At 43.6% G+C, this 26,183-nt stretch overlaps 1 protein-coding gene across 1 annotated transcript; it reads right to left on the reverse strand.

The window, feature by feature from the left end:
- Positions 1-18,142: 18,142 nt before the first annotated feature.
- LOC124691689 (E3 ubiquitin-protein ligase SINAT2-like) lies at positions 18,143-22,285 on the reverse strand. The gene is made up of 4 exons (XM_047224965.1): positions 22,153-22,285; positions 20,843-21,140; positions 19,451-19,837; positions 18,143-18,738 (listed from the first exon to the last, which is right to left on the reverse strand). Exons 2-4 carry the CDS (start codon positions 21,062-21,064, stop codon positions 18,418-18,420), a joined length of 930 nt encoding a protein of 309 aa, XP_047080921.1. The 5' UTR covers positions 21,065-21,140; positions 22,153-22,285; the 3' UTR covers positions 18,143-18,417.
- Positions 22,286-26,183: the final 3,898 nt, after the last annotated feature.

The following is a 26,183-nucleotide window of genomic DNA, read 5'->3' on the forward strand; positions in this document are numbered from 1 at the left end:
GCCCTGCTAAATATTGAAGAGGTGTATGTCCCAGCCATCGACAATCCCTCTGCGTACAAGGTATTTGAAAAAATGCCTATGCCAAGTTGATCATGCTAAAACGCTCCGCCATTATGGCAGAAATTCATTATGCAATCATTTATATTATAGTGCAGTCTTTGTATTCATATGTACTTTTTGTGAGTTATCCCCTTTCCATTACGGTTCCCAAATTTGTTTATATTCGACTGAATTCTTCTATTGGCAGTCGAACAGTTGCATTTGCATATCATGGAGACAACAATACACTCAGAGTCATGTGGGATGTGGGTGGCGGCGTGAGTGTGCAGCGGTGCCATAAGCATATATTCGCGACATCATTTGAAATATAGTCTCCAAATGCAGATCAATCCCATGGCACTGTCTCCTTCTCATGCATGCTTCTAGAGGCTAGCAATTGTGCGCCGATTCCCCCTCTCCTTAGAATGGCGCTTCAATGAGAAATACGATAGCGGCCGCAGCGGCGACGCCATCATTGATGAATGAACTTCTCTTTTAATTGGCGATGCAACACACAAGGATCCTCCCTCTGACCATTATACAAATGATGATCAATGTCTTTACCAACATGAGTATGGGCAAGGTAGCCGTCTCCTTCAAAAGCACACCATCGAGAACACATGCACCATCAATGGCTTGTTCCTGCACATCCTGAATTCCTGACTAAGCAAATGTGTATATAATACTAACTTTAAGTAGCTGAATTAGGTTGACATGAAGGGACTGATAATGGATCAGCAAGAAGTGGTCGGGCAAGATGTCTTGATATCTGGTGAGGTAAAATTGTGTACTTGTACTACTTTTGATATGTCTGCCGATGAACTTATCTCATCAGCATTTACTTCATAATCATGCTCATTTTTTTTTCACCTAGATGAGCTCAGCTTGCACAGTCCTCGCCTATATCCCAATTCAGAGCCAGGACATAAAGAAACTTCTGATCCTCTTGCTTGTAGTTGATTTCAGCCTTTTTAAGTTGTCCAGATAAATGGAATAAACAGTTGAATATTTTGTTCTGAATTGTTCTGCTATTGTAGACTTCTTCCTTCTAGAATTAGATTCTCTCGCTGAAAGGTACTTAGTTGAATTGGTGAATACATAACAACTGATTGCATCTGGTTGTACATATAAGCTCATTTTCTATAAATATTATTTGCAAAATTATATTGGAAATTACTACAGAGGGCTTAGATAATGATATCGGGAATATTATTTGACTGCTAGGATTCCGTAAGTGATATCATTTAGACAGAAAGACAGACATGCAGTTTCATAATGATGCCATGTAGTGAATTTGTCCTCTTTACTGATTGGCTCCATCTTACAGGCTGCACGCAAATGCTATAATTTCATATTTTTAAGGGACTACTTCCATTTGCGAAATTTAGCATGGTTGATATTACTGATCTCTGCAGAAATTTGTTTGAATTTATGATCACTATTCCCACCGTTAATTTGGTCTCATAGTATACATGTGCGATTGGTTAGGAATGGCAGTACTTTAATAATTGTGATTGCTCATATGGTTTGCTGCTAGCTAGCTACCTATTCCAAAGAGAGATAAATCTATGCAATGTAATTAAATTTTCTATAAATTTTCGGGGAATTATGTGGCAACGACTGCATCTCGGGACAATTTAATATCCGTAGGAGTTGGAGGGAGGACAGAGCATGCAATTCTTCAGGGAGCACAACAGTATTTTCAGTCCTGAAGCAGCAACTCTTGCAATGACGGGAGACTAACACAACTTGTTGCGCGGACAATCAAGTTTTTTTTGTTCAGGATAAAATATATGAAGTGCTAATTATCATCACTCCGTGCATTACTGCAATTTTAGCACATGATTATTACAACCTGAAAATATGTGTTGCACTTCCAAAACGCATGACATGCCTGCAGCAGGCAATTCACTAAATTGAAAGAGTTAACAAAGTGTATGGTTTTGGCTGAACTTCAATTACTGGTTGGCTTTCAATTCTGAATTTCCGTTCTGTTCAGATATAGTTTGATGATATTTTGGCAATTTCATCACGGAAATGGGCATCATTGAGGAAAATGAACTTCGAATGGAGGCAAGATTCTGTCGACCGGGAGGCCATGCTGTCCAAATTCAGTAAACGGCAAATGAAAAGAAGGAATTGTATTGATCAAAGTTCTTTACTTTTTTAGATTTAGCTGGGACAAACTGGTAGAACCTAATACCTATTTTTCTGCTCTAAAGTCTATTATAATTTATCTAATCCTCTCTAAATTAATTTTTTTATTTGCTCTATGTTTGACAGTCATTTGAGTAACTGAGCATCTGGAATAACCGAATAGCAAAAACAGATCCAACATCCTTTCAATATGAGAACAGAGGTGAATAACAAAATCTTTGGCTGTGGTTTTATTTTTTAGTCCGCAAGTTGGTAGTATAGTAGATTCAGTACTGGTATACTATTATTGATATATTGGATGATGCATGAATCGTTTTATAATAGAAAAGAAGACGTGATAGAGAACACCAGTTTTTCGAACAATACAAGAAATGCTTATTTCAGGATGAGAAAATTAATTCTTTTATTTCTCGCATGGATTGATGAATTGCGCTTCCATGTAGTGAATGATGAAATCTTCCCTGGATGGCGTGGATTGATGAATTGATTTATGTATGTGTCAACACATGTTTCATAATAAGCTTTCTGCGTGTGGTGATGGATGTGATACCCTTGTGCAACCCATTTGCACCGATTATTTGCTCGCATTTCCATGTTTTTGTTATGTATTTCACACACTAATCTACTAATGGTCCCGTCGCTTTTATTTTTCGACATATTTGATTCATGGAACAAGGATTTTATTGTGTCTTGCATTTTTTTTACCCAACCAATTATCCTTACAAGGATATGTGAATCTGTATGAGAAGAGAACATCATATATATATTCACAAGCACGACCCAAATTTGACTATGTAGTAAAATAAAAGGAATAGACATTGAGGTCGTAATTGGCAAAACCTACGCAAGCAACTGTATCCATCTTTTTATGTGCATTATTTTAAATGTGCGGGAGAGAAGAAATTTGAAAAGGGTGAGATGATAGTCATCCAGACGTAGGGCGATAATGGTCGCAACAGAGCCATAATGCAAGTACTCACTGTGTCCCAAAATATAAGGCATGTTTTTTCTGCACGCAGGACTACGAACGCAAATATGTACCAAAATATATGTTAGAATGTTTAAGTTGAATTTGTGGATTCGTCTTGCAAAACTCTTTCATTTCATATATATATTTGTATAAATTTTGTGGACATTATAAGCACAAATTATAGTAAAATTAGCAAATGGTTGACCGGTTGACCAGTGAATTTTAAGAGCGAACCTTATGTTGAGATGGAGTATTATGCTTCCCCGTCCCAAAAAAGCTTCCTCCGTCCCAAAAATGACTTAGATTTGTCTAAACTTGCACAAATCCAAATCAGTTATTCTTGGATGGAGGAATTAATTAAAAATATTTTGACCAATGTATCATGTCTAAATCTATCATACCGTAGCAACGCACGGGCATTCAACTAGTAGCTATATAATTTGAGCAATTTAGCAACCACTAGGTGTTTTATGGACATCGTTATCTTGAGATGCAGTTTGCCGTTCTAATTTGTCAGTTTCTACTGATTTTGCTAAATTCTGCCTATCATTTTCATAGGGCCTACCGTTGATTCATTTCGCGAGCTGCTCCATTCTGGGGCAGGGTTTTCCTATAGTGTGGAAGCTGGTGATACTTCTGATGATCAGTGGCTAGAATGCTCCTGTCGTTACGATTCATACTTTCTATTTGTGGGCTTTGCAGTTACGTGTTGTTTTACTGCGTTCAAGGATGTTATGATTCATCAGAGGCCTAGACTGATCTGTCGCATGTTGCAGCTGTTGAAGTGGTACTACATGGTGTATATGAATTGTTGTTCTTTTTCCTGTTTTTATATGCTTTACTAGATGCACATATGTTGTTATATACTTACAGGGCCAGCTGATAGATGATCAGCTGCATTTGTCTTTCGACCCTATTGGCGTGTTGAAATGCGATTTGTTCTAATACAAATTTTTGGTTATTCTTTTCTTTCCTACATGGTCTGAAAGATGGTACTATGGTTGTCCTCATCTCAGCTCCTAGCTATGAAGAAACAGGACGAATCCCCTTCAATATTTGAACCCGTATTCCCTCGAACAGCAAAGAAGAGCTTGCTCCAGCCGTCGACTTGTTTGCCAACGGCAAAGAAATCAGTGTACCTAGCGACTTCTTCACTGGGGGCATGCTCTAAGGACTAGGAACTAGGAAGTACCTTCTTACACATATATATTACGCCCTACTTCACAATTTTCTCTAGACTTTCATCACTGGAAGTCGGAAGTACCTCGTGTAATAAACTAAGTAGATCGTATGCCTATTGCATCCTATTTATGTCAAGTAACTTGAAGAACTAGGCAATCAGGTCAAAATAGTCCTGTTAGCGGATACCTGCTCCGAAAAGAACATGAATACGTGCATACGGCCTCCAATCTATTCGTATCAAACTAGGAAACAAATGTCCCTGTAATGCTTACTCACGAATATGGTAATGAAGTCAGGAATACCTCTGTTCTTTGTATCTAGCAATCGTGAACTACAACTGGAATGGAAGAATTAAGTTAATCTATTGCTTTCAGTAACAACTGTTGTAAAATAAACAAATTTAAGAGAGGAATCAAGCATAAATCAAGAACAAGGTGGGCCAGGACTTACCATTCGCGAAAGAGGTTGGGAGGAGCATCGGTCATCCACTCTGAGAGCATGGTTCGCTCCAACCTGCCGGAGCGGGGTGTCCTTGAAGGTCGCTCAGATTAACCGTCTAGACCAACGGGAGCAGGTGGCCGGCACCGTGGAGTCAGCGCAGGCGATGTGGTCGTGGCCGCGGATCCGATGAAGACGAGGTCTGCACCTTCTGCTCCATTGGCGCCTAGCTCCGGGTCACCTGACCTTCCGGGATCCCCCTCCTACCGCCTGGTCTCCGGTGCCTCCACGGGCTCCGGCCACCGGAATTGAGAATGGGCGGCGGGGACCAGCAGGGGCGTGCCGCGCGCGAGCTAATTGGCGGCAGCGGCGGGAAGTTGGACTTGGAAGTGGTCGAGGCCACTGGCGGGTAGGGGACAGCCGCGAGGACAGTGGCGGGGAGGCGTTGGCGCGAGCTGCCGGTCGCCGGCGTTGGGGAGAAAGACGAATGTGCGGTCGAGAGACATAAGGGTGAGACACTGAGTGCGAAAGCGACGTGTCCAATTCACAAGCAGAAAGTTTCACTTCTAACTATTTCTGTCATTGTCCTTACGAATGATGTACCCGTTAAAACAGGAAAGGGCGAGAGGCAACAAAGGTTTACCCGACAGTCACATTTGTTGGAAATCCCACGAAAGGAGTAGGTAAGAGCGATTCTACTGAATCCCAACCCCAACAAAGGGTGCCAATCACTCGACGCCGCAGCCCACCGAATCGACGAAGCGCAGAGGATGGCCCGCCGCCCCCGCACACCACCACAGCGCCACCCAGAAGACGTCTTCCCCCGCGTGAAGGGAACCCGTCGGGGAGCGCCCAACCCCCCCCCCCCCCCCTGTCGTCTTCAACGGCTGGGCATATACGCCACCGCCGGCGACAGCGGCCCGACGGGGGAGATCGATTTGGAACTTTTGGTTTAGCGTTTGTGCTCTCCGGAGCCGCTCGCGCTAGCGGCCCAGAAAAGAGTGCGGGTTCAACTGTCATTCTCTTGAAAGCTAGGGTTTTGTAATCTCTACAGGTCAACTCACTAACACGAAGCAGACACTCATCCCCTATTCTCCGCTCTTTTTTTCAGTTCAGTCGACTTCAGCATCAAGCAAAAAAAGGAACAACTACTAAATCCTCGATAAAATAGGCAAGTGTAGTCACACGCACACCCAACAACGACATGCGGAAAAAATAAAGTCGTCCATTTAACACCAGCATTCAATCGAATATAAACACCACGGGTGTGGCGTGCGCCGCGCCAACCTTCCTAGTATATCCTAATGAACACACGTGCATTTGTATTTTCCATCGTTATCCATGTGATCATGTTGAACGGTTTATGAACCAGTTTATTTTGATGTCCCCCACCAGTGACATAAATGTGGGAACAAACCCCAAAATCATAGCCAATAATGAGCATTTTTACCGATGTTAATTGTACTGCTTCGGACTAGTGTTATCAGGTGGTGTGCTCTATGTTAGAAAGACTAACGATGAGAGGTGTGAACGGCCACGTCCTGCACCAAGCCACCAGCTCCCAGTTATTACGTATGTAGAGTGTGGCATCAACCACTTGACCCCTATATAGAGAAGCAAGGAGCCTCCATATCCGTGTAGCCCACGGCCGAAAGAGGTCACACAAAGTTGTTTGATGTTTGCCTATATATAGCTGTTCCACAATCTTCTTGCAATCTCTGCAGCGTTGGACCTAGGAAAAACACAACTTGATGTTAATTTGCCGCAAAGATTGCCATAGAAATTTATGGACGGCCGGCAAGCCGGACGCCTGCACGGGATAGACGGGTGATAGAATCGCGTATGAAACTATGCACGCTCGTGCACGGAATCCATGAGAGTCAGCTTAACCTAGGGTTGGGAGGTGTCGGATATTGAACTTTCTATGCTATGTCTCACAGAAGTCATTGTGAGTTTGTTGCCCAAAGATGCAGTCTGGGAGTGCGAGGATGAAACAAAGAACTTCGTTCTAACTTCGCTAGAAAGCACATGATGCTTTGAACAGTTTAGTTAGATCTAGCAGGACCATCTGCTCAAAAAATTTAATGAACTCCGCTCGCCTACCTTATGTAAGAGACTGATTGACTTTTCACCTCTCATGTGGAATCTCTCCTCTGTGTCACACAATCAATATGCTGAGATTAAGTTTTCCTATCGATATTTAATATTTTATTAATGTCGGCCAAGGGAATAGCCTTTGAGTTGTGAGTTGATTTGACGAATCATGATTCAGATTTTATTGTATGATGGACACAAACAGTGTCATATAGTTCGAACATAATCCACATCGAGCATATCATTGGTTCATAAGCATCCATAATTTGAAACTCTAAAATGTAGTTACTAAGACAAGTTCTAGGATTTTGGTTTCCTCCGGTATATCTCTACTACTATAGTGTAGCAGTTCAAATTTGGATTTACCACATCCTTCTTAGTTCTCCCGCCAAAACAAATTTAGACCAACTGCCACCGTTGATTTCGCGGAATGGACCAACATCTACGGTCCATCAGCAACCACGACGAAGAATCTAACGGCCATCATGCGATGGATTCGCTCCTGCGTACCTGCGGCTCAGCATATGCAGAACCTAACTCTAGGTGCTAAACGATTTTTCTAGAAAGTGGTAGGTCGTGCCATGGTGGACTACGATCGGCACATGTACAACCCGTACCATTCGTGAGTTGCAGTCTCTATTAGCTGTCTATTTCGCAGGATCCTCTGTGGGTAACTTCGAAAAGTGACTTTGGCACATGAGCACCAGTGCTCTCGGTTTTTAAAAAACATATTTCGGAGATTTCAAAAAATTTGAGCTTAAATCTGCACATACATAGAATTTTTTTGAATGTACTGTAAAAATTTCGGAAAGAAATATGTTGCATTATGAACTATATAAAAAAGACAAATTTCTGACAAAATTTGTCCCTATACACAGCTATAAATATTTTTTTAGCTAAAAATACAACATAAGTTATATTGAAAATTCGGACGAGTATTCATGACATATGCATGTATTCATGAAATAAATTTTATAATTTTTTGAAACATAAAAATATAGTTTTCAAATATTTCAAAAACTAGAAGCACTTGTGCTCATGTGCACCAAATCTTCGTCTGGATAACTTGGACTAGACCAACAGTGCATGGCCACGCATGATCCAACAAGGCAACAATGGAAGAGAAAATCAATCCTTCATAGGTTGTGGTACCTCTCAGGTTCAGCATTGCCCATCCAGATAGCATGTCTTGATGAAGGTATGCCATATTTTTTGTTGTTTCGAAGTGTGACTTATGGTTAAAAAAAATACTCCAGAGTGTACATATGGAATATTATGTTTATAAACTCTATGGGATAGCTTTTTTCACCTCACCTTGGTGCTCAATTGGCATAGTATTTTTAAGAAAAAAAACTCAAGCTAGCCTATTTAAACTATTCACTCCAAATTTCACCCCATTAATCAACATTAAAACCCCTTAAAATTTTCGTAACTTCTAACATGAGAGAAACAAAAAAAAAACGGCATGATACATTTGTGTAAATAAAAGTTATGTAAGAAAATGTTATGAAAAAATAGTTATGTAATAAAGAGCCTTTCATGTATTTTTTTTGAATAATAAAAGGCCCTTTTGTAAAAAAATGTAATTTGATTAAATATTGGAAAAATCATCTTACTCTTTTTTTCATTTTTTACGAGATCACAAAGACAATATGACAATCTGGTCACTTGAGTCAACAAATTCAATGTTTTGTCAGAGTAATATGGTTATAAAAATACGACGGTTTAATATAGTTTGAGGTGTTTGGCATTAACAAATATTGTAGATTTGAAAACCATGGCATCCTTGAAACATTTTTTGGGATTATTGAAAAATCCAGCCTAACCTCATTTTTGCAAAGACCGAGAAATGAGGAAAACAGTAGTATTGCTTGGTCGAGCACTGAAATATTGTGGTATTGAAGTACTTTTTGAGAAACTAAGTTTCCAAGCAGACCTACTTAGGTTTTCTTTTATATATACCCTTAATTTCATTTTAGTAACAAACTGCCTACAAATGTCATGTCGTAAATCAACCATACTTGAATCTGTGCTTCCAAATATTGAATAAAGTGAATCACGGAATGACCAATACTCAAGTTGCTTTTTTAATAATCTATCAAATTTCTAAAATGTAGTTACTAAGACAAGTTCTAGGATTTTTGTTTCCTCCGGTATATAGTATAGTCGAGCTTCGGTAGGTTGACATCTAAGGTGTTGTAATAATAACCACGTGAGGGAGCCTTATAAAAAGCAATGAAGAGCATCTGTACCCATATATGTACATTGTCCATCCGATGAGGTCTCACAAATTTTATGTTCTTCACATGTCTGTGCCGCAATAATGTACCATCTACGCATAAGAAACAGTTAGCTAGGGTTAGGATGTGTCGGAAATAAAAATTTCAGTCACACATGAGAGACAAGGTCAGTCGCCTATTGGGAACTAGTTTATGGTCGTCTGTCTAAAGTAACACACAAATGACCTACGACTGTAGCAGTGTGAACATCCTGTAGCGATGCTGTGTGCATTTTGCTTAAGGCGGAGATCTTGATTAAGGCAGTGGCTCAAGTACTGCCTACTTATGTTATGAACGTAGGACTACCAGGCGCCGCATAATCGTATTTCCATGCAGCGGCAGTGCACCAGGCTGTGCGAGCACGCGCCGGCTCACCCATGAGGCCATGACCACTAAAAGCGAAGTGATAGAAAGTCGAAAAAAATGGAAATTGCGTTGCACCTAGTAGTAGCTAGCACATGCATACTCTGTTGTCACCTTGCACGTCGCTGACTAGTAGTACCAGGCTACTAGTGTATTGCCACTGTTTGCTGTTCCTTGGCTTTTTACACAAGATTTGCATTTTAATTTTTTAGCGCAATGCTAACCAGAGTGTCACAATACAACTAGTTAAGTTCTTCGTTGCAACATCCGAGCAGTCTAAAGTTAACTACCATATTTTTTCAGCTACCATATTCTTTTCATGCGATAGCTACCAGAATTTTCAAAAATATTGTCAGGTCCTTAAACTACCAGATTTCCAGTATTAACTACCAAATTATATAGAAACAACTACAAGATTATTTACGAACGACTACCAATTTTTTTAAAACAACGGTAGCAATTTCATGTATCAACTGCCAAGTTATTTACAAATGGACTATCAGATTATTTAAAATCGACTAGCAGATTTTTCGAAAGAACAGGGAGAACCACGAGGTTCTCCAACATCGAATGGTAGCAACCAAATTTCTGTATCAAATGCTAGATTATTTAAAAATGACTATCAAATTATTTACAAACTACTACCAGATGAACAAACGATTACTGGATTATATACAAATGTTTACTAGATTATTTACAATGACTACCAGGTTAATTACAAACAACTACCCGATTATATCGTGACTAATTGCTAGATTAGTTATTTTCTAGGGTGATTAGTGCCTTCTTCCCACCTCCTCCTCTACATCACAGGCTCCACGAGGACGCACCAGCCGCACAGCATCAGCAAGGCGCACAAAGGGCCTTTTCTGCCATTGACGAGAGCAGAAAAGAGATGGCCCTCCCGTGACCAGAGAAGGGAGTGGGCGTCTCCTCCTTGCGGGAGTGGCTCCATGCGCTCTCGGAGCGAAGCTCCCCGCGCGGCGCCAGCTTGCCTCAACCTCCCCGGAGCGGCGGCCTCCTCCTCTTGAGTCTCATGCCGCGGCGTTCCTCCACCTCCCAGCCACGGCGCCTCCCCATGGCAGTGCTCGGCGGCGGCCTGCCAGCGGTGGTGCTCGGTGGCGGCAATCTCCTCAGCGGCGGCCTCCCCGCGGTGTTGCTTGGCGGCGGCGACCTCTCCGCAGTGGTGCTCGATGGCTGCGACCTCCCCACGGTGATACTTGGCGGCGGCCTCCCCGCGGCGTTGCTTGGCGGCGGCGACCTCTCCGCGGTGGTGCTCGATGGTGGCCTCCTCCCTGCGGCGATTTTTGGCGGCGACGACCTCCCCCGGCGGCGGCCTCCCCGCGGTGGTGCTCGGCGGCCTTGTATGCTGCTCCAAATGGCAGTTCGAGAAATCCTACCTCTGTACGGATTTAATTGACGCGTGGATGTGAAGCAATTATACTAGCTGTGGTTCTAATCAAAGTCAATTAAATTAGAATGGAGGGAGTACGTGTGTGGCCAGGAGCTTGTGAAGAAGACGGAAGAGGGGATAAGGTACGGGTGGGTCGACTCCTGTTCCTATAGAGACGTGATGCGTTTTACCAATCTTGAGGCACCGCCGAAAACCGAGCGGCGCTTCCCCCTATATTCCTCTCTTGGTTTGTGATAATTTAACTAAGATGGTTAGAAGCTATCGGGGGAGAAAATTACAAAAAGCCACCACATATCATGCAGACGTTTCAAAAAACAACCACTATACGAAAAAGATTCAAAAAACCACCACTATACGCCTACGGTTAACATGTTGCAAGAAGGACTGATTCCACTCTAATGTTTTTTTAATCGCCAAACTAACATGTGGGTCCCGCTATTAGGCTGACGTGGAGGTCAATAATGATCAAGGGAGAAGATGCTTCTAGTTCTGGGTTTTTTTTGTAAATTTTAGTGGGACCCACTTGTCATAATATCCTCTTTCCTTCAAACTAATGTTTGAGAGGCTCTAATATTTAGGGTTTTATTTGTAAATTTCCATGGTCAACGTCTTCTTCCTGGGCCCTCTCTCTCAGCACATGCATCTCACGCCGGCCGTTCTTGCCGGCGCCGTGGACCGCCGGCCGCGAGCAACCGCGCCGTGCAGAGCGCACGCCGCCGCTCCGCGCTCCCCCGCGTGGCCTCCCGGAGCACGGACAGCGCTGCCGCTACCTCGCCGTCCTCGTCCGCGTGTGCCGCCTGTGAGTTCCCTGCGCGCCGCCGGCGAGTTCTCCGCGTGCCGCCTGGCTGGTTCCGCACGCGTCGCCGGCGCCCGTGCCCGCAGATCTATGGCGGCGCTCGTGTTGCAAATCGTTGGAGGCGCATGCGCTCGCAGATCCTGCCTCCCCCGCAGACGAACTCCTTCCAGGACGGTGCCGGCGAGGTCCGGCCAGGGCGGCGCGGCCAGAGGCTCACAAGGGGCCGCGCGAGGCGAGCGCCGGCAAGAGTGCGCGCGGGCGAGGTCCGGCCAGGGGCCGGGAATGGGACGGGTGGGGCGAGCGCGAGCCAGGGCGCCGGCCAGGAGCTGACCATGGTGCTCACGCGTAGCATCGCCGCCTGGTGCTTCTCCAGCCTCACCGTGCTGAAGCAGGGACAGGTCACGCAGCCTGGTGTTTGTCTTCTGTTTCTTTTTTGAGAGAATGCCGGCGGTGTGGAATGATGTGGTGGAAAAAATTAAGAAAAAAAAGGGATAGAAAAAGTAAGAAAAAATATGGGCCATAAAATTATAATTTATAATGTACAAAGGTCTTTTCCGCAAATGTGCATAGCACGTCAACCTGAGCAGCAGGATCCACATGTTAGTTTGGCGATTAAACCAACATTAGAGTGGAATCAGTACTTCTTGCAACGTGTTAACCGTAGAGTGGTAGTTTTTTGAAACTTTTTCGTATAGTGGTGGGTTTTTGAAAAATCTGCCTAATATGTGGTGGTTTTTTGTAATTTTCTCTTATTGGTGAGGTGTGGAGAACGAAAAGAGGAAGACACGCTGGCTGCTTGGGATAAAATGATCTGCCCTAAGAGCCACGGTGGTATTGGTTTCCGTGACATACGCCTATTCAACCAAGCGCTTCTAACGCGACAAGCGTGGAGGCTTATTGATCGACCTGACAGCTTATGTGCAAGATTAATGAAAGCCAGGTACTATAGAAGAGGGAACATTGCTGATTTTGGAATATTGCTGATTTTGTGTTCGCTGCCTCCCTGGGAACGCGTCTGCTGTTTGGCGTGGTATTGAGTATGGCCTGGTGACATAGGCATCCCTAATGTGCCTGCCGAAGATGGTACCCGGGGTTTGTTGAAGGCCCACAAGTCGAAGAATATGAAGTTCGGAAACCCAGCTAGTATTAAGGAAAGTTAGAATTGTATTAGAAAATATAGAGACTTGTAATTTTACGGGATGGGTTGGAAACCCTCCCGGACTCTGTAACTTGTGTATTACGAATCCCTCGGCTCCGCCTCCTATATAAGGGGGTCGAGGGACAAAGAGAGGATCGATTCCATTGTCAACATAACCCTAGTTTTATAATCGTCGAGTACTTTTCGGCTGAAACCTTCGAGATCTACTTGCCCTCTACTTCCAACGAAACCCTAGTCTACAATACGTAGGCATTGACAAGTTAATACCTTGTCAATTGGCGCCGGCCATGGGGATTAGAGGAGACAAGGAGCTGATCTCGATGGCACGTTCAAGATCGTCGACTTCGTCGGTAGCAAGCAACGCATTGGATCAAGGTAAACATGTCGAAACTGATCTAGTCGAGTTAATACCTTGTCACCTGGAGCTTCTAAAAAAAGGTATACGTACAGTTAGGTGCTTGTGTGATCCCTGGATACCAAGGGTTGGCTCAGGTAGACCCTTATCTGATCAGGGCACCTGTCGGTTTACTCGTGTAGCAAGTTTCTTACTTGCTGATGGCACATGGAATGAGGAGCTCCTTCGAAGGTATATGATACAGGGGACATCGAGTTGATCTTGAAAATCAAGACAACAAGGAGAGAATAAGGTGATTTTATAGCATGGCAACCCAGAGAATAATGGGATGTTTTGTTAAAAGTGCCCATCACTTGGCAGTCTTTAAAAATCTACGCGAGGCTGGAGGTGTAGCATCTAGTAACAGACCAGATGGAGCTAGACCAATTTGGAAAGTTGTGTGGCAGACAAAGATCCCACAGAAGATTAAAATATGTGCTTGGATGTTGGCAGTTGATGGATTGTTGCCTACTATGAAATTAAAACAATGGAAAAATTTGGCGACACTTGATACATGCATACGATGCGGAATGGATGCCGAAGATGCGTTCCATGTGGTGATCTCCTGTCCTAGCTCAGCAATGGTATGGGAGGCAATGCGAGAAGTTTGGGAGTTGCCGGAGAATGAAGAGTTGTTGCACGCTGGCGATGAATGGTTGTTAGACATGCTGGCTAGATCAAATGAACATACACGCGCGGGAATTATGATGTTGGTTTGGCGAAACTGGCAGTTACGTAATGATGCAGTTCATGACAAACCGAATCCGCCAATGGAGATGACCAGACGGTATTTATGCATCTATATGGACTCCCTTATGTGTTTAAAACAACTAGCTGGAAGAGTTCTTGAGAAGGGGAAGAGCGTTGTTGGCCTTCAGGAACCTATTCAGGCCTAAAACATGGTGGTGAAATGGCAACCGTGGCCCAAACCAGTTGTTGGTTGGGTAGCAATAACAGTGGATGGATCATTTCTCCAGTTTAATGGCTCTGCTGGTATTGGTTGTATCGTCCGTGATCGCACAGGAGCCGTTTTGATGACAGCTTGCAAGGTACTCCCTGCATTTTTATTTAAAGGGTGCCTCTTCAAAACCAGTTTTTTTCACAATCAAACGGAAATAAGGCGCAGGTCCTTAATTAGCCTATTAATTGGGGCGCATTAGGCTGGTGCAAGTGGGAAAATCCGTTTCTTATTTGCTCCGCATGGGCTTCCACATGCAAGGTGTGAACATGAGTGCATGCAAGTGTGAACATGAGTGCATACAAGGCCTCCTCTCCCTCTGTCTCCTTCGGCTCCCTTTTCAGTTTCTGTTTGCATTCACAAGTGTAGATAGCAGGGTATAAAACCCCACACAATGGAGTCCATGTGACACACAAACCGTGGAGGCTCCTGCCATGGAGGAGGTGCAAGGCGTGCTCGAGGATCCTGCCGTGGAGGTGGTGCAAGAGCAAGATGTGGTGCAAGAGCAAGATGGCGTCCATGGCGAGGTGGATGGCGTACACGGCGAGGTGGAGATTGTCGATGACGATGTGGAGGTCACACAAGGCCAGGTGCAAGAACTCGAGGATGAATTTGAGAGGGTTCATACAAACATCCAAGATCTTTTTCAGAAAGTGGATCGTGCAACCAATGTCGGAGCTACAGAGGCAAGGATTTCAGCTAGGGCAAGGTACATCCGCACCACTAACCTCGCGCAAGATGTGGTACACAGAACCTACTCCAACTCGACCTCAACTTGCGAGGTGTGCATTCATCCGGCTTCAGTTCCCATGTCCCCCTTACCATCTATCACTCTCAGGCCACTTCTCCTTTATAGCCGGCAGTACATATTTCACTAAGTACTCCCGACTTTTTTCTCTGTCCACTTTATCTGCGGGCTTCAGCTCCCATGTCCCCCTCAACCTGTGGATATAAAAACAATGATGTACTCAAACAATGGAATAAATAATGTGCACAAACAAATTTAGCACAAAGTACTAACCTATTTTGACTTCTCTTTTTAGCTTGCACCCACTCTGTGTAAGCCCACACCCCAATCTTGCCATCAAACACACAATTGCCTTCAGCATCATACCTTGGTCTAGCCATTGCGGACAAGAACATAATTTTTTGAATGTGGTTTTTATGTTTACATTCTCGGTGTGGTGCCTCCTCTCTATGACTCAAATACATGTTCTGGCTCTTCCGCGTGCGATAAAACCATTTCTCATATATGTGAACCACATCCATATCAGCCCTAAATGTGGGATTAATACCACCTAGGGATGTTATGCTACATCGCTCAAGATGCATAAGAGCATACTCCACACGAGCCCTTTGGTTTGCATCAGTGAAGGCGGGCTTCAATTCACTTGTTATTCGTCGAATTTCCTTCATCTTCAATCTACAACAAAATATGCAAAATTATATCATTGACAACCAAGTTGACATGTCCATATAGTATGTACAAAATTGACAACAATTCGATAGTATAACTCTCACCTCCGCCAAACAGTGGTAGTTGACATATTCAAATGTCCAACAACTTGTTCTAGTGTTGTTCTCTCTCCGGGTGGGATGGCCTCCAATGCATCTATGTTCAAATTTATATTTTTCCTTCCTGATTTGAGCTTCCGATTGTTTTTTACCCCTGCAATGCCGCCACCGTTTTTAGCCTCCTGCCATACCCTTTGCACTATTCTCCTAGGACATTCACAAGCTAGTGCAACAGCTTTAGAAACTCCATGCTTCAACCTATTACCAGTACCATTACGGGCAAGGATCTCAGCATATATGTGACGCTTGTCATCTATACGGTACTGCGTTCTTGTCGCCTTGTTCAAATCGATTGGTTCTTTTTGGTTTTGAACATGCTCTTGACTAGGAGGGTATTCCTTGGCATGGGCAAAATTTGGGTTGTATCCAACCCCTCGGTAGCCAATGGTACTCTCATTTCCACCAATACCTTGTACGAACAGAAAAGGAAATATAGTAAACATGAGATTTTACTTGATTTGTAGATCATCTAAGAGGTGGTCATGTCTACCTGTTGTGTTCTCTTCGTAGATCATGTCTTGCTGCCCATTGTGTCCACCAAGGCCGTGTCCAGCAACTTTGATCATGCACCCATGCGTTGGACAAATAATTAGAGAAGAGAAAATATTGAATATTTCTGAAACAAGCAAATTATATAGAGCATCTAAAACTAAATTATATAGATCATCTAAAACTACAAAAACCAGGCGTACAACTAGGGTTTAAAGTAGATTTCTAGATCATCTACAAGTTAGTCCATTACCATAATATCTTGATCATCTACAAGCTAGTCCATTACCATTATCTAAGTAATCATGATGTACAACGTAACTAGGGTTTAAACATGATTTCTAGATCATCTACAAGCTAGTCCATTACCATAATATCTTGATCATCTACAAAACCAGTACACAACTAGTAACTACACGAAAACAGTCCCAATCCCATTACACAACTTGTAGAACAAAAGGAAAACTAGGGTTTAGGGTACACCTGTTGTGCTGCCACCAATGCCACCAGCGCCGCTGTTGAGGTTGAAGCCCATGGAGTCGCTGCCGCCAAACGAGATACCGCCGCCACCATTAGCCAGACTGAAACCCACGAAAGAAGATTGTGCGCTGCTGGCACTGCCACTCCCGCCGCCGATGGAGGTGGCCCAGTTAGACGAACCGGCCTCATTAGGTGCCGGAGGGCGAGATGGCCGGGGTAGGCCGACGCGTCGCCGTGGGAAGGTTGATGGAGTCGCTGCCACCCGCTCGAAGGAAGCCGTACCAATGGAGAAGGAGGGCAGCGGTCCGCGTCCTGCAAGACCAAGAGGTGGAAGTCCTCCTGGCACCGGCGATCTGGGTTGGAAGGCCACCCGTGAAAGGCCACGAAGGCCAAGAGGAGGAGGCCGGCGATCTTCTTCGCCTTGATGTGGATGCGCCATTGGAACGAGAAGGAGGAGAGAGGTTGGGTGCCGTCTGTTCGAGTGCCGATCTCCATAGGTATAAAAAGAGCAGAATTGGCGCGTCTAATTTCAGCCGGAATTTGGATTTGGGAGCGGGCATCATCGGCGGGGGCTTTGGAGGCGAAATTTTGATCGCCATTTTCGCTCATCGCGCGGGGGAGAAGGAAACTGCGCGGGGTCGAAAGAAACTCGCTAAATTTTCGCTCCTAACCGTCTCCACCAATGCATGCGCTGGTTTCCTTCTTTTACTGGACGGGGAGGTTACAAAGCGTTGTTTTTGGAAATAATTAGGCGCATCTCCTTCAATATCGCAGCTCCAGCGCCTGTTTGTTTCCTGCCAATCGTGGAGCACCTTGGGCCCAGAGCGACGAGAGATACGCCCTATAAAAAAACCGGAGGGAGTATATGCAAATCTTACTGATGAAGCTGAGCTGTTAGCAATTAAGGAATGGTTGGTGTTGGCTCTTCGGTACCCTGACGCACCACTACTGCTACAATCTGATAGTTCAGCTGTACTAAAGACTCTGAAGGAGGAAGGTGATGGAGCTGAAACAAGTGATCAATGGTTCAAGGGAGCTTGTTCTCATGAAAGTAGATCGTCAACAACAGAATAGAGTTGCAGATTGTTTAGCTACTCATGCGAGAGTGGGACAGTTCAGCCGGCTTTGGTCTGACTGTTCCCCACGTTTTTTATCAGACTTTGTAGTGTGTGATTGTAACCCTATTATTGAGTAATAAAGCTCCCGCCTTCTACGGAAAAAAAATGTTGGGGATTGTAAGACGACTACGCTGGGAATTCCAGCATGTGGCTCCCGCTTGCCGCAGCCCGCAGGCCACGGCCCAGGCCCTGGCTGATAGTACGCTGCCTATAGAATATACACAATGACAAAAGGAGAGAATTCACGACATATATGTTCTAGGGAAGCCTTCCTTCCATGGTCTGGACAAACAATTTCTCGAAGGATTTGTACATCAAGTAGTAGTAGACATTCTCCCAGCAACACAAGAACAAAATAATGGAATCATGGGGGTGGTCAGCAAGAATGGAAGAAGCATCTGCACAGGCCAGATCGCAGCGCCGGCGGCTCGGTTCCCGCTGCCGCAGCCCGCTCCTGAGGAGGGGGGCTTTACGCCTGGCAGAGGAGCAGCGGCTGCTTGTCATTCATCTCCTCATTGCTCTTTCCAGATGCGGCCGGTCACCCGCAGCTTGAGCTCCTGCCTGGTGCCACTAGAGAAGAAGAGAGCCATGTTGCGGTGGATGATGAGGCCATCGAAGCTGTCCCGCACCTTCTTGTGGCCATCGCGGATGCTCCGGGGCGTGCCCTGCCACGTCAGCTTCCGCCCGTTTCCGCCAACCTCCAGGCTGTAGCAGAAGTTCCGCGCCTCGCTCTCCTCGCCCATGAAACGCAGGAAGGCCATATACACCGGCGACATCCCCAGCAGGAACGCCTCGAAGTGGAGGCAGAAGTGTTGACCAAAACACTTGAAAACCTGCAAAGGCAACAAGAAGGTAGAGCGGATCTTAGACTACCGACAGTCGAAGGCGCTAGCTGCCTGATACAAACAGCTAAGATTGGATGAGTTCCAAGCAATTGACAAGGATATGATCACTCAGAACGCCCAATGATATATACCAGAAATGCTTCTTGATAGGAAAATTATATCCTATAAAATATGCATATGCTGATTTGTTGAATGTTCGATTCTTTAGACAAAGATAACTGATGTACTCCCTCGGTCTCATGAAACTTGTCTTGACTTTATCAAAAATTGGATGTATCTAGATGCTAAATAGTGTTAGATGCATCCAAAATTTGACAAAGTTAAGACAAGTTCCATAGGACGGAGGGAGTATTCCAGATTGGATAAACACATACTACCTCCTCTCCAAAATGTAAGATGCCTAAATTTGGTCACAAGTCAAAGCTTATTAAGTTTGACAAAGTATATGCAAGAAAAAATGTCCATATCTGCGATATTGAACAAATACACCATGAGAACATATTTTATGGTGAACCTATTGATATTGTCATATTGATTTGTGTTATAGCCCAGTTTTTGTCTATAAACTTGGTCAAACTTAGAAGGAGTTGACTTTTGACAAAAATTATATGTTGTCACAAAGGAAAGGAGGAATTAACTTCTTTTGCACAACCAGATATACTGTATGTCTATATTTAACATGCACAGATATAGTGCTTACAGTGAGCATCCATGTAGCATTTTCCACTTCGTAAGGGTTTGACTTCACGTAACGGTGGTTAAAGGTGCAGCCTTCATGCAAGTCCACCTTATGGTCATTTATGAGATGAGACACGAGCATCGGAACATCACCTGCGGCCAGGCATTCTGAACCTGCATATGGACAACTGTATGGCCTGAACCTGCAGAGCTCCTCGTGCTTAAGTTTGTTTTGGTAAGGATGAATCTCAGGACAGCCCAGGCTTTGGTATTTGCATGGGAGCTGAATTGATTCAGCCACCTTCTCAAGAGCTAAGCATCTGATATTTCCCAGTTCCTGGTGGCAAGTAGGGCAATGATTGTCTACCCTATGCTTACAGCTGGAGCAAATTGTGTGACCATTTGGGCACTGCAGGAAGTCCAGAATTAATCAATCAGTATGCTATCATCTTTCTTACTATACAAATCATAATTGATAAAACTTGTTCTAACTACAATGATCTATTACCTCAAGTAACACAACAAGCGTGCAATTCTTTCGGCTTCAAGGAAATAAAATAAGGATGGAACCACTAGCAAAGTTTCAAGATTTAAAATGAAACTCGTGTTTCAGCAATTGCAGCTATGAAATGAAAAAAAATTGGTGAAAAGGATTCCACATTAAACAGAGAACTATAAGTGCCTAGATATGAAGCAAACTAAGAATAACTTTTATGCAATGGCAGAAAACTTCTGTGCTTGGTGACACTTGGGACCATGCAAATGACAAAGGTTGACAGAAGCATGAGCAACTAATTATACATGCACAGCACAAAGATACTGATCAAACCAAAAAATTGTTCCCATGCATTCCTATTGTGTCTTTAAGACGTGGCAATCTCCAGACTTTCAAGGTGAACAAACCAACATTGTAACAATGGACAGTATGGTGAACACAAAACGAAAAACATGAGCATGACCAATGTAAACTTGTTATTAGTTATAACATGTAAGGGATTCCATCATGAAAAGGGGCATGCTAATCTACATGGAACAAATGAATAAAAAATCAAGGGTACTTTAATTAGCAAAAGACCAAGTATACTTTACCAACAGAAAAATTTGAGTATGTACACCAGTGCATGTCCTATTTTTTACACATGTCCTATGTACATCGTGGGACTGCTTGTCTGGCACAACTTCTACACAAATCTAACCCAATACTTAAGACGACCGAGCCAAATTAAAACTAACAGGGCCTCATTTGCCAAGGATTATGCTCTGCTTTTTGATCAAGAGATTTCTATTCAAAACGCCACACCGAGGCGATACGACCAATAAAGTGCTCACACCAGGGCTAGCCTGATGCACATACCCCAAAGATTCTTCTCTGCTGAAGGACTAGAAAAGAATGAAGACACATTAGTAATCATACCTGAAGTATGGGTGGCCGCATTGAGTTTGTACACACTGGACACTCGAGCAAATCATTCAAGCCAGTCAATGACGATAGACCAACATTGACAAGTGACGCAGCCCAAGAGGGCTTACTTGTAGACTCTCCATCAAGCCTGATACTACTGAGTGCCTCAGAGAGCCCATGGTCTACACAGTCTGACTCGGGAACTACAGTCACAATGCTGCTTCCTGGGGCCATTGTAAAAGATTCTTTCACATTGGGATGCACTAGACAATATCAGCACCCCCACCACTCCATCTTTCCTTGTGATCAGCTGCATGATTCAGTTTTATGATAATCAGCGAGATATACAAATATGGGTAAATCTGTTGCATAGGGCATAGGCTGATACTGAATTCAGTTTTCAGTTTAGATGGGCTACATAAAAACCTTGCTGGAAGATATAGGACACAACTGAAGTTACTGGTAATTAAACTCCCTTCATGTTCTCATTTATAAACTTAGATTGTTTCTAGAACTCTGACATGGCATTAAGGAGCCGTTATATCATCCAATACACATTTGAACGAACAAAAAGCTTCAAAAATTAAAAGACAACTTCAGGATGTTACTAAGGAGTACTTCATCAGATCTACATGTGAGTATGTGACATTGTGACCTAACCAAAAGCACCTACGACTGAAGATAGCAAAGAACCAAAATTACTCCTTGGTTATTTGGGTACACTTTGGTTCGTCGGTTATCTTATTTATCCTTAAAGATTCGCATGCTTAAGTTTATTAACATCATAATAAGTGTACTACCATTCACAAAAATTAAGCTTGCCCAAAACAACCGACATTCTGTTCCTCGCGCACCACAACGATTGGCCGCGAGGGAGAAAAGGAGCATCTTGCTTGCCCAAACAGCAGAATTCGGAACCATCTACACAACAGCCAAACTGGATTTCTCAACAGCATTCCCCCTGAAGACTTGCATCCCCACTACAGTAGGAACCTCGCCTACACCAAAACTTGCACGAAGTTCAGCAGATGCACCGATTTACCACCGAAATAAAACGGCGGAAGGCGCCTCGGGTTGGTTGGATCTTGCGCGCCCGAAGAGGAAGAAGAACCTAATCGAACCCGATGCAAGGATGTTCGGTGGGTTAGATGAAACGCACGGCACTACGCAGCAAGGGAACCGGCAGCTTGGTTGAGCGGAAAGGTACCAAAGATTTGGATTTGATTGCTCGTAGACACAGCCACAGCAACGAAAAGATTCGAGATCCCCGAGAAGCAGCGAAAAACGGAGGCTTTAGCGCAATCGAGCTAGGGTGTCCTTACCGACGGACGAAGGAACCATTCCAGGCCGGGGTGGATCTCCACTCCGCGTCTGCCAGTTCAGTGCCAGCAGAGGGGACGCCGTCCCGCCGCCGGCAGCGAGTCCGTCGACGTGTGAGACCGCGGCGGACTGCGAGGAATGGCAGACGAGCAAATGGGGGCGAATTCGGGGGGAGAAATCGGAGACGGGGAGGAGGAGGAGGAGGAGGAGGAGGAGAGGGAGGTGGGGGAGAAGAACAGTGGTGGAGGCGGGGATATTTCTGTTCTTTTTTTCGTTCTTTTTGTTTTGTACAGCAAATAGTTTTATTTGGGTGGATATTCGGCAATTCTATCATTCTATGTAGTAGGCGTTTGAGGCCCACGTTTCAGCTTCTCTGAGGAGACCTGGTATCTGTGGCAAAAGACTTTGACATGTGAACTAATTTTTTCAAAAAATGGAGGCAATTATTTTTTTTGTCTCGTCTTAATCATTAAGAAGAAGAGAATTAACAGGCTGGTTAGTGACGACTGGGTATATGCGGTCTAGAAATATTGATGGGTAAATATTAAATCCTACTTAGAGTTAAATGTATGCAATCTAGAAATAAAAGATGTAATTAAATGTAAGTAGATAATGCAAGCATCGGAGTTTCACCGTGTCTATGAACAAAAGAAAGTGTAAAAAGCGCAATAATATAACAGCTTGAAAACTTGAACTATTCACACCCAGGTCTATAAATAGGAGAATATGCTACGGAAATGCACTTTTGAACTTGAGTATAGGATTCTGCCATGTAGAAAAACATTTTAAAATATTTTAAAAAATCTGAATACAAATTTGGCGCGTATATGTCCACAATATATGTGCTCACGCCTAGTTTTGTGAAAAATGATTTTTTTTTGTCCTATGTAAAGAAAGATAAAGAAATGTATCGTGAAAAGCTTTTTTTAAGCACCAAATTGTGTCTTTTTTGCACACGACACAAAACATATTGGTTTTTAGCGAAACAACTTTATAAACACATAGAATTTCGACATGTATGTGTCAATTTTTCGTTTGATTTTTTGACATTTTAAACTATTTAGAACTCATTTCAAAAACCAGGAACATATACTCTCGGGTATAAAAAAAACACCTCGTCCAATATGCTACTCCTTCTCTGATCTATGACTATTATCGGAGCTTTAGTTCAAATCAGTTTACAAGCACGACAAAACACATTTGTTTGCACCAACATTGTCTTTGTCACATTACTTACATGCTTTTTGTTATGTGGAATATATTAAATCCTACTTAGAGAAATGTATGCGATCCCGGGAAAAAAAAGAGGGAATTGAATGTGAGTAGATACTGCAAGCATCTAAATTTCACCGTGCCTACGAACAAAATAAAGTGTAAAATATGAAAAAATACATCCATGCTCATGGGTGCCAAGGACCCAGTACATCAAAAAGAAAATCGTGGTAATTCAAAAAAGTTTAAAGTAACTAAACCCTTTTGGGAACCAAAAATAATCAAGTATTATACTTGTATAAAAATATTTTGCAAGAAAATTGCTATCATTGTATCATTGGTACAAAAGACAAAATCGAACAAACCCTATGTGTGGGCGCTTCACACAACAATAGCCTTGCTCATCATGTCTTTCAAGAGTGAAATGTTCATGCATATTAATATCTCAACCATATTTATAGGCTTGGTATACCAAAATTGGATGAAATTCAGAAATAACCATCGTTTATACGTGACACCATGGCATTTATTTCAGCGGGTAAGACACCCCTCTGTCTCCACACCACATTCGAATTATAGATTGAGTGAATCTCATTAATTAACTCCAATTTATATAAACTACCATAAAATTGCCTAATAAGAGTGAGGTTGTGATTCCTTCTAGATCCAATTCGACTTTGTGAGATAATACAAATAGTGGTCATCATATCTTCTATTCATACTCCTGGTAAGTTGGCTGGTTTTTTGGTTCGCGTTCATCCCTTGGAGGTTAGGGTATTGAAAACACATTGAATAGAGATCCGAATTGAATACCAAAGATTGGAAATGTCCGTTCGTTCTTCTCCACCTGATGACGTACTATTCACGCTATATTCATCATAAACTTGAAGGAGATATGCCCTAGAGGCAATAATAAAGTGGTTATTATTTATATCTTTATGTTTATGATAAATGTTTATATATCATGCTAGAATTGTATTAACCGAAACATTAGTACATGTGTGATATGTAGACAAACAAGAAGTCCCTAGTACGCCTCTTAAACTAGCTTGTTGATTAATGGATGATTAGTTTCATAATCATGAACATTGGATGTTATTAATAACAAGGTTATGTCATTGTGTGAATGATGTAATGGACACACCCAATTAAGCGTAGCATAAGATCTCGTCATTAAGTTATTTGCTATAAGCTTTCGATACATAGTTACCTAGTCCTTATGACCATGAGATCATGTAAATCACTTATACCGGAAAGGTACTTTGATTACACCAAACACCACTGCGTAAATGGGTGGCTATAAAGGTGGGATTAAGTATCCGGAAAGTATGAGTTGAGGCATATGGATCAACAGTGGGATTTGTCCATCCCGATGACGGATAGATATACTCCGGGCCCTCTCGGTGGAATGTCGTCTAATGTCTTGCAAGCATATGAATGAGTTCAGAAGAGACCACATACCACGGTACGAGTAAAGAGTACTTGTCAGGAGACGAGGTTGAACAAGGTATAGAGTGATACCGAAGATCAAACCTCGGACAAGTAAAATATCGCGAGACAAAGGGAATTGGTAATATATGTGTATGGTTCATTCGATCACTAAAGTCATCGTTGAATATGTGGGAGCCATTATGGATCTCCGAGATCCCGCTATTGGTTATTGGTCGGAGTGAGTACTCAACCATGTCCGCATAGTTCTCGAACCGTAGGGTGACACACTTAAAGTTGGATGTTGAAATGGTAGTTCTTGAATTATGGAATGAAGTTCGAATATTTGTTCGGAGTCCGGATGAGATCCCGGACATCACGAGGAGTTCGGAATGGTCCGGAGAATAAGATTCATATATAGGATGTCATTTTATGTGAAATAAAATGTCGCGGAAGGTTCTATGGAAGGTTCTAGAAGGTTCTAGAAAAGTCCGGAAGAAACCACCAAGGAAGGTGGAGTCCACAAGGGACTCCACCTCCATGGCCGGCCAGCCCTAGTGGGGGTGGAGTCCCAAGTGGACTCCACCATAGGGGGCCGGCCACCCCCACATGGGAGGTGGGAATCCCACCTTTGGGTGGGAGTCCTAGTTGGGCTAGGTTTGCCCCTCCTATGGAAGGTTTTGGTTTCGGGTCTTATTCGAAGACTTGGACACCAACACTTGGGATCCACCTATATAATGAGGGGCCAAGGGAGGGGGCCGGCCACCCCAAGACCATAGCTTGGCCGCCCCCTTGAGTGGCCGGCCACCCCTCCCAAACCCTAGCTTTGCTCCTCCACTTCATATTGTCCGGTTTGCTTAGCGAAGCTCCGCCGGACTTCTACACCGCCACCGACACCACGCCGTCGTGCTCGTCGGATTCAAGAGGAGCTACTACTTCCGCTGCCCGCTGGAACGGGGAGGTGGACGTCGTCTTCATCAACAACCGAACGTGTGGCCGAGTACGGAGGTGCTGCCGTTCGTGGCGCCGGAACCGATCGTGATCAAGATCTTCTACGCGCTTTTGCAAGCGGCAAGTGATCGTCTACCGCAGCAACAAGAGCCTCATCTTGTAGGCTTTGGAATCTCTTCAAGGGTGAGACTCGATACCCCCTCGTTGCTACCGTCTTCTAGATTGCATCTTGGCTTGGATTGCGTGTTCGCGGTAGGAAAATTTTTGTTTTCTATGCAACGTTATCCTACGGTGGTATCGAGCCGTGTCTATGCATAGATGGTTGCACGAGTAGAACACAATGGTTTGTGGGCGTTGATGCTCTTGTTATCTTTAGTTTGAGTACTTTGCATCTTTATGGCATAGTGGGATGAAGCGGCTCGGACTAACTTTACATGACCGC

The sequence above is a fragment of the Lolium rigidum genome, chromosome 2, assembly GCF_022539505.1.
Source record: "Lolium rigidum isolate FL_2022 chromosome 2, APGP_CSIRO_Lrig_0.1, whole genome shotgun sequence".
NCBI lineage: Eukaryota > Viridiplantae > Streptophyta > Magnoliopsida > Poales > Poaceae > Lolium > Lolium rigidum.

Bases quoted from the DNA above. Each gene is read 5' to 3' on its own strand.
- LOC124691689 (XM_047224965.1), bottom strand. From the start codon at position 21,064: ATGGCCCCAGGAAGCAGCATTGTGACTGTAGTTCCCGAGTCAGACTGT. The intron at 19,838-20,842 runs GTATGATTACTA...GACTTCCTGCAG, and splicing joins TGCGGCCACCCATACTTCAG to TGCCCAAATGGTCACACAAT. The intron at 18,739-19,450 runs GTAAGCACTATA...TTGCCTTTGCAG, and splicing joins ATGCTACATGGATGCTCACT to GTTTTCAAGTGTTTTGGTCA.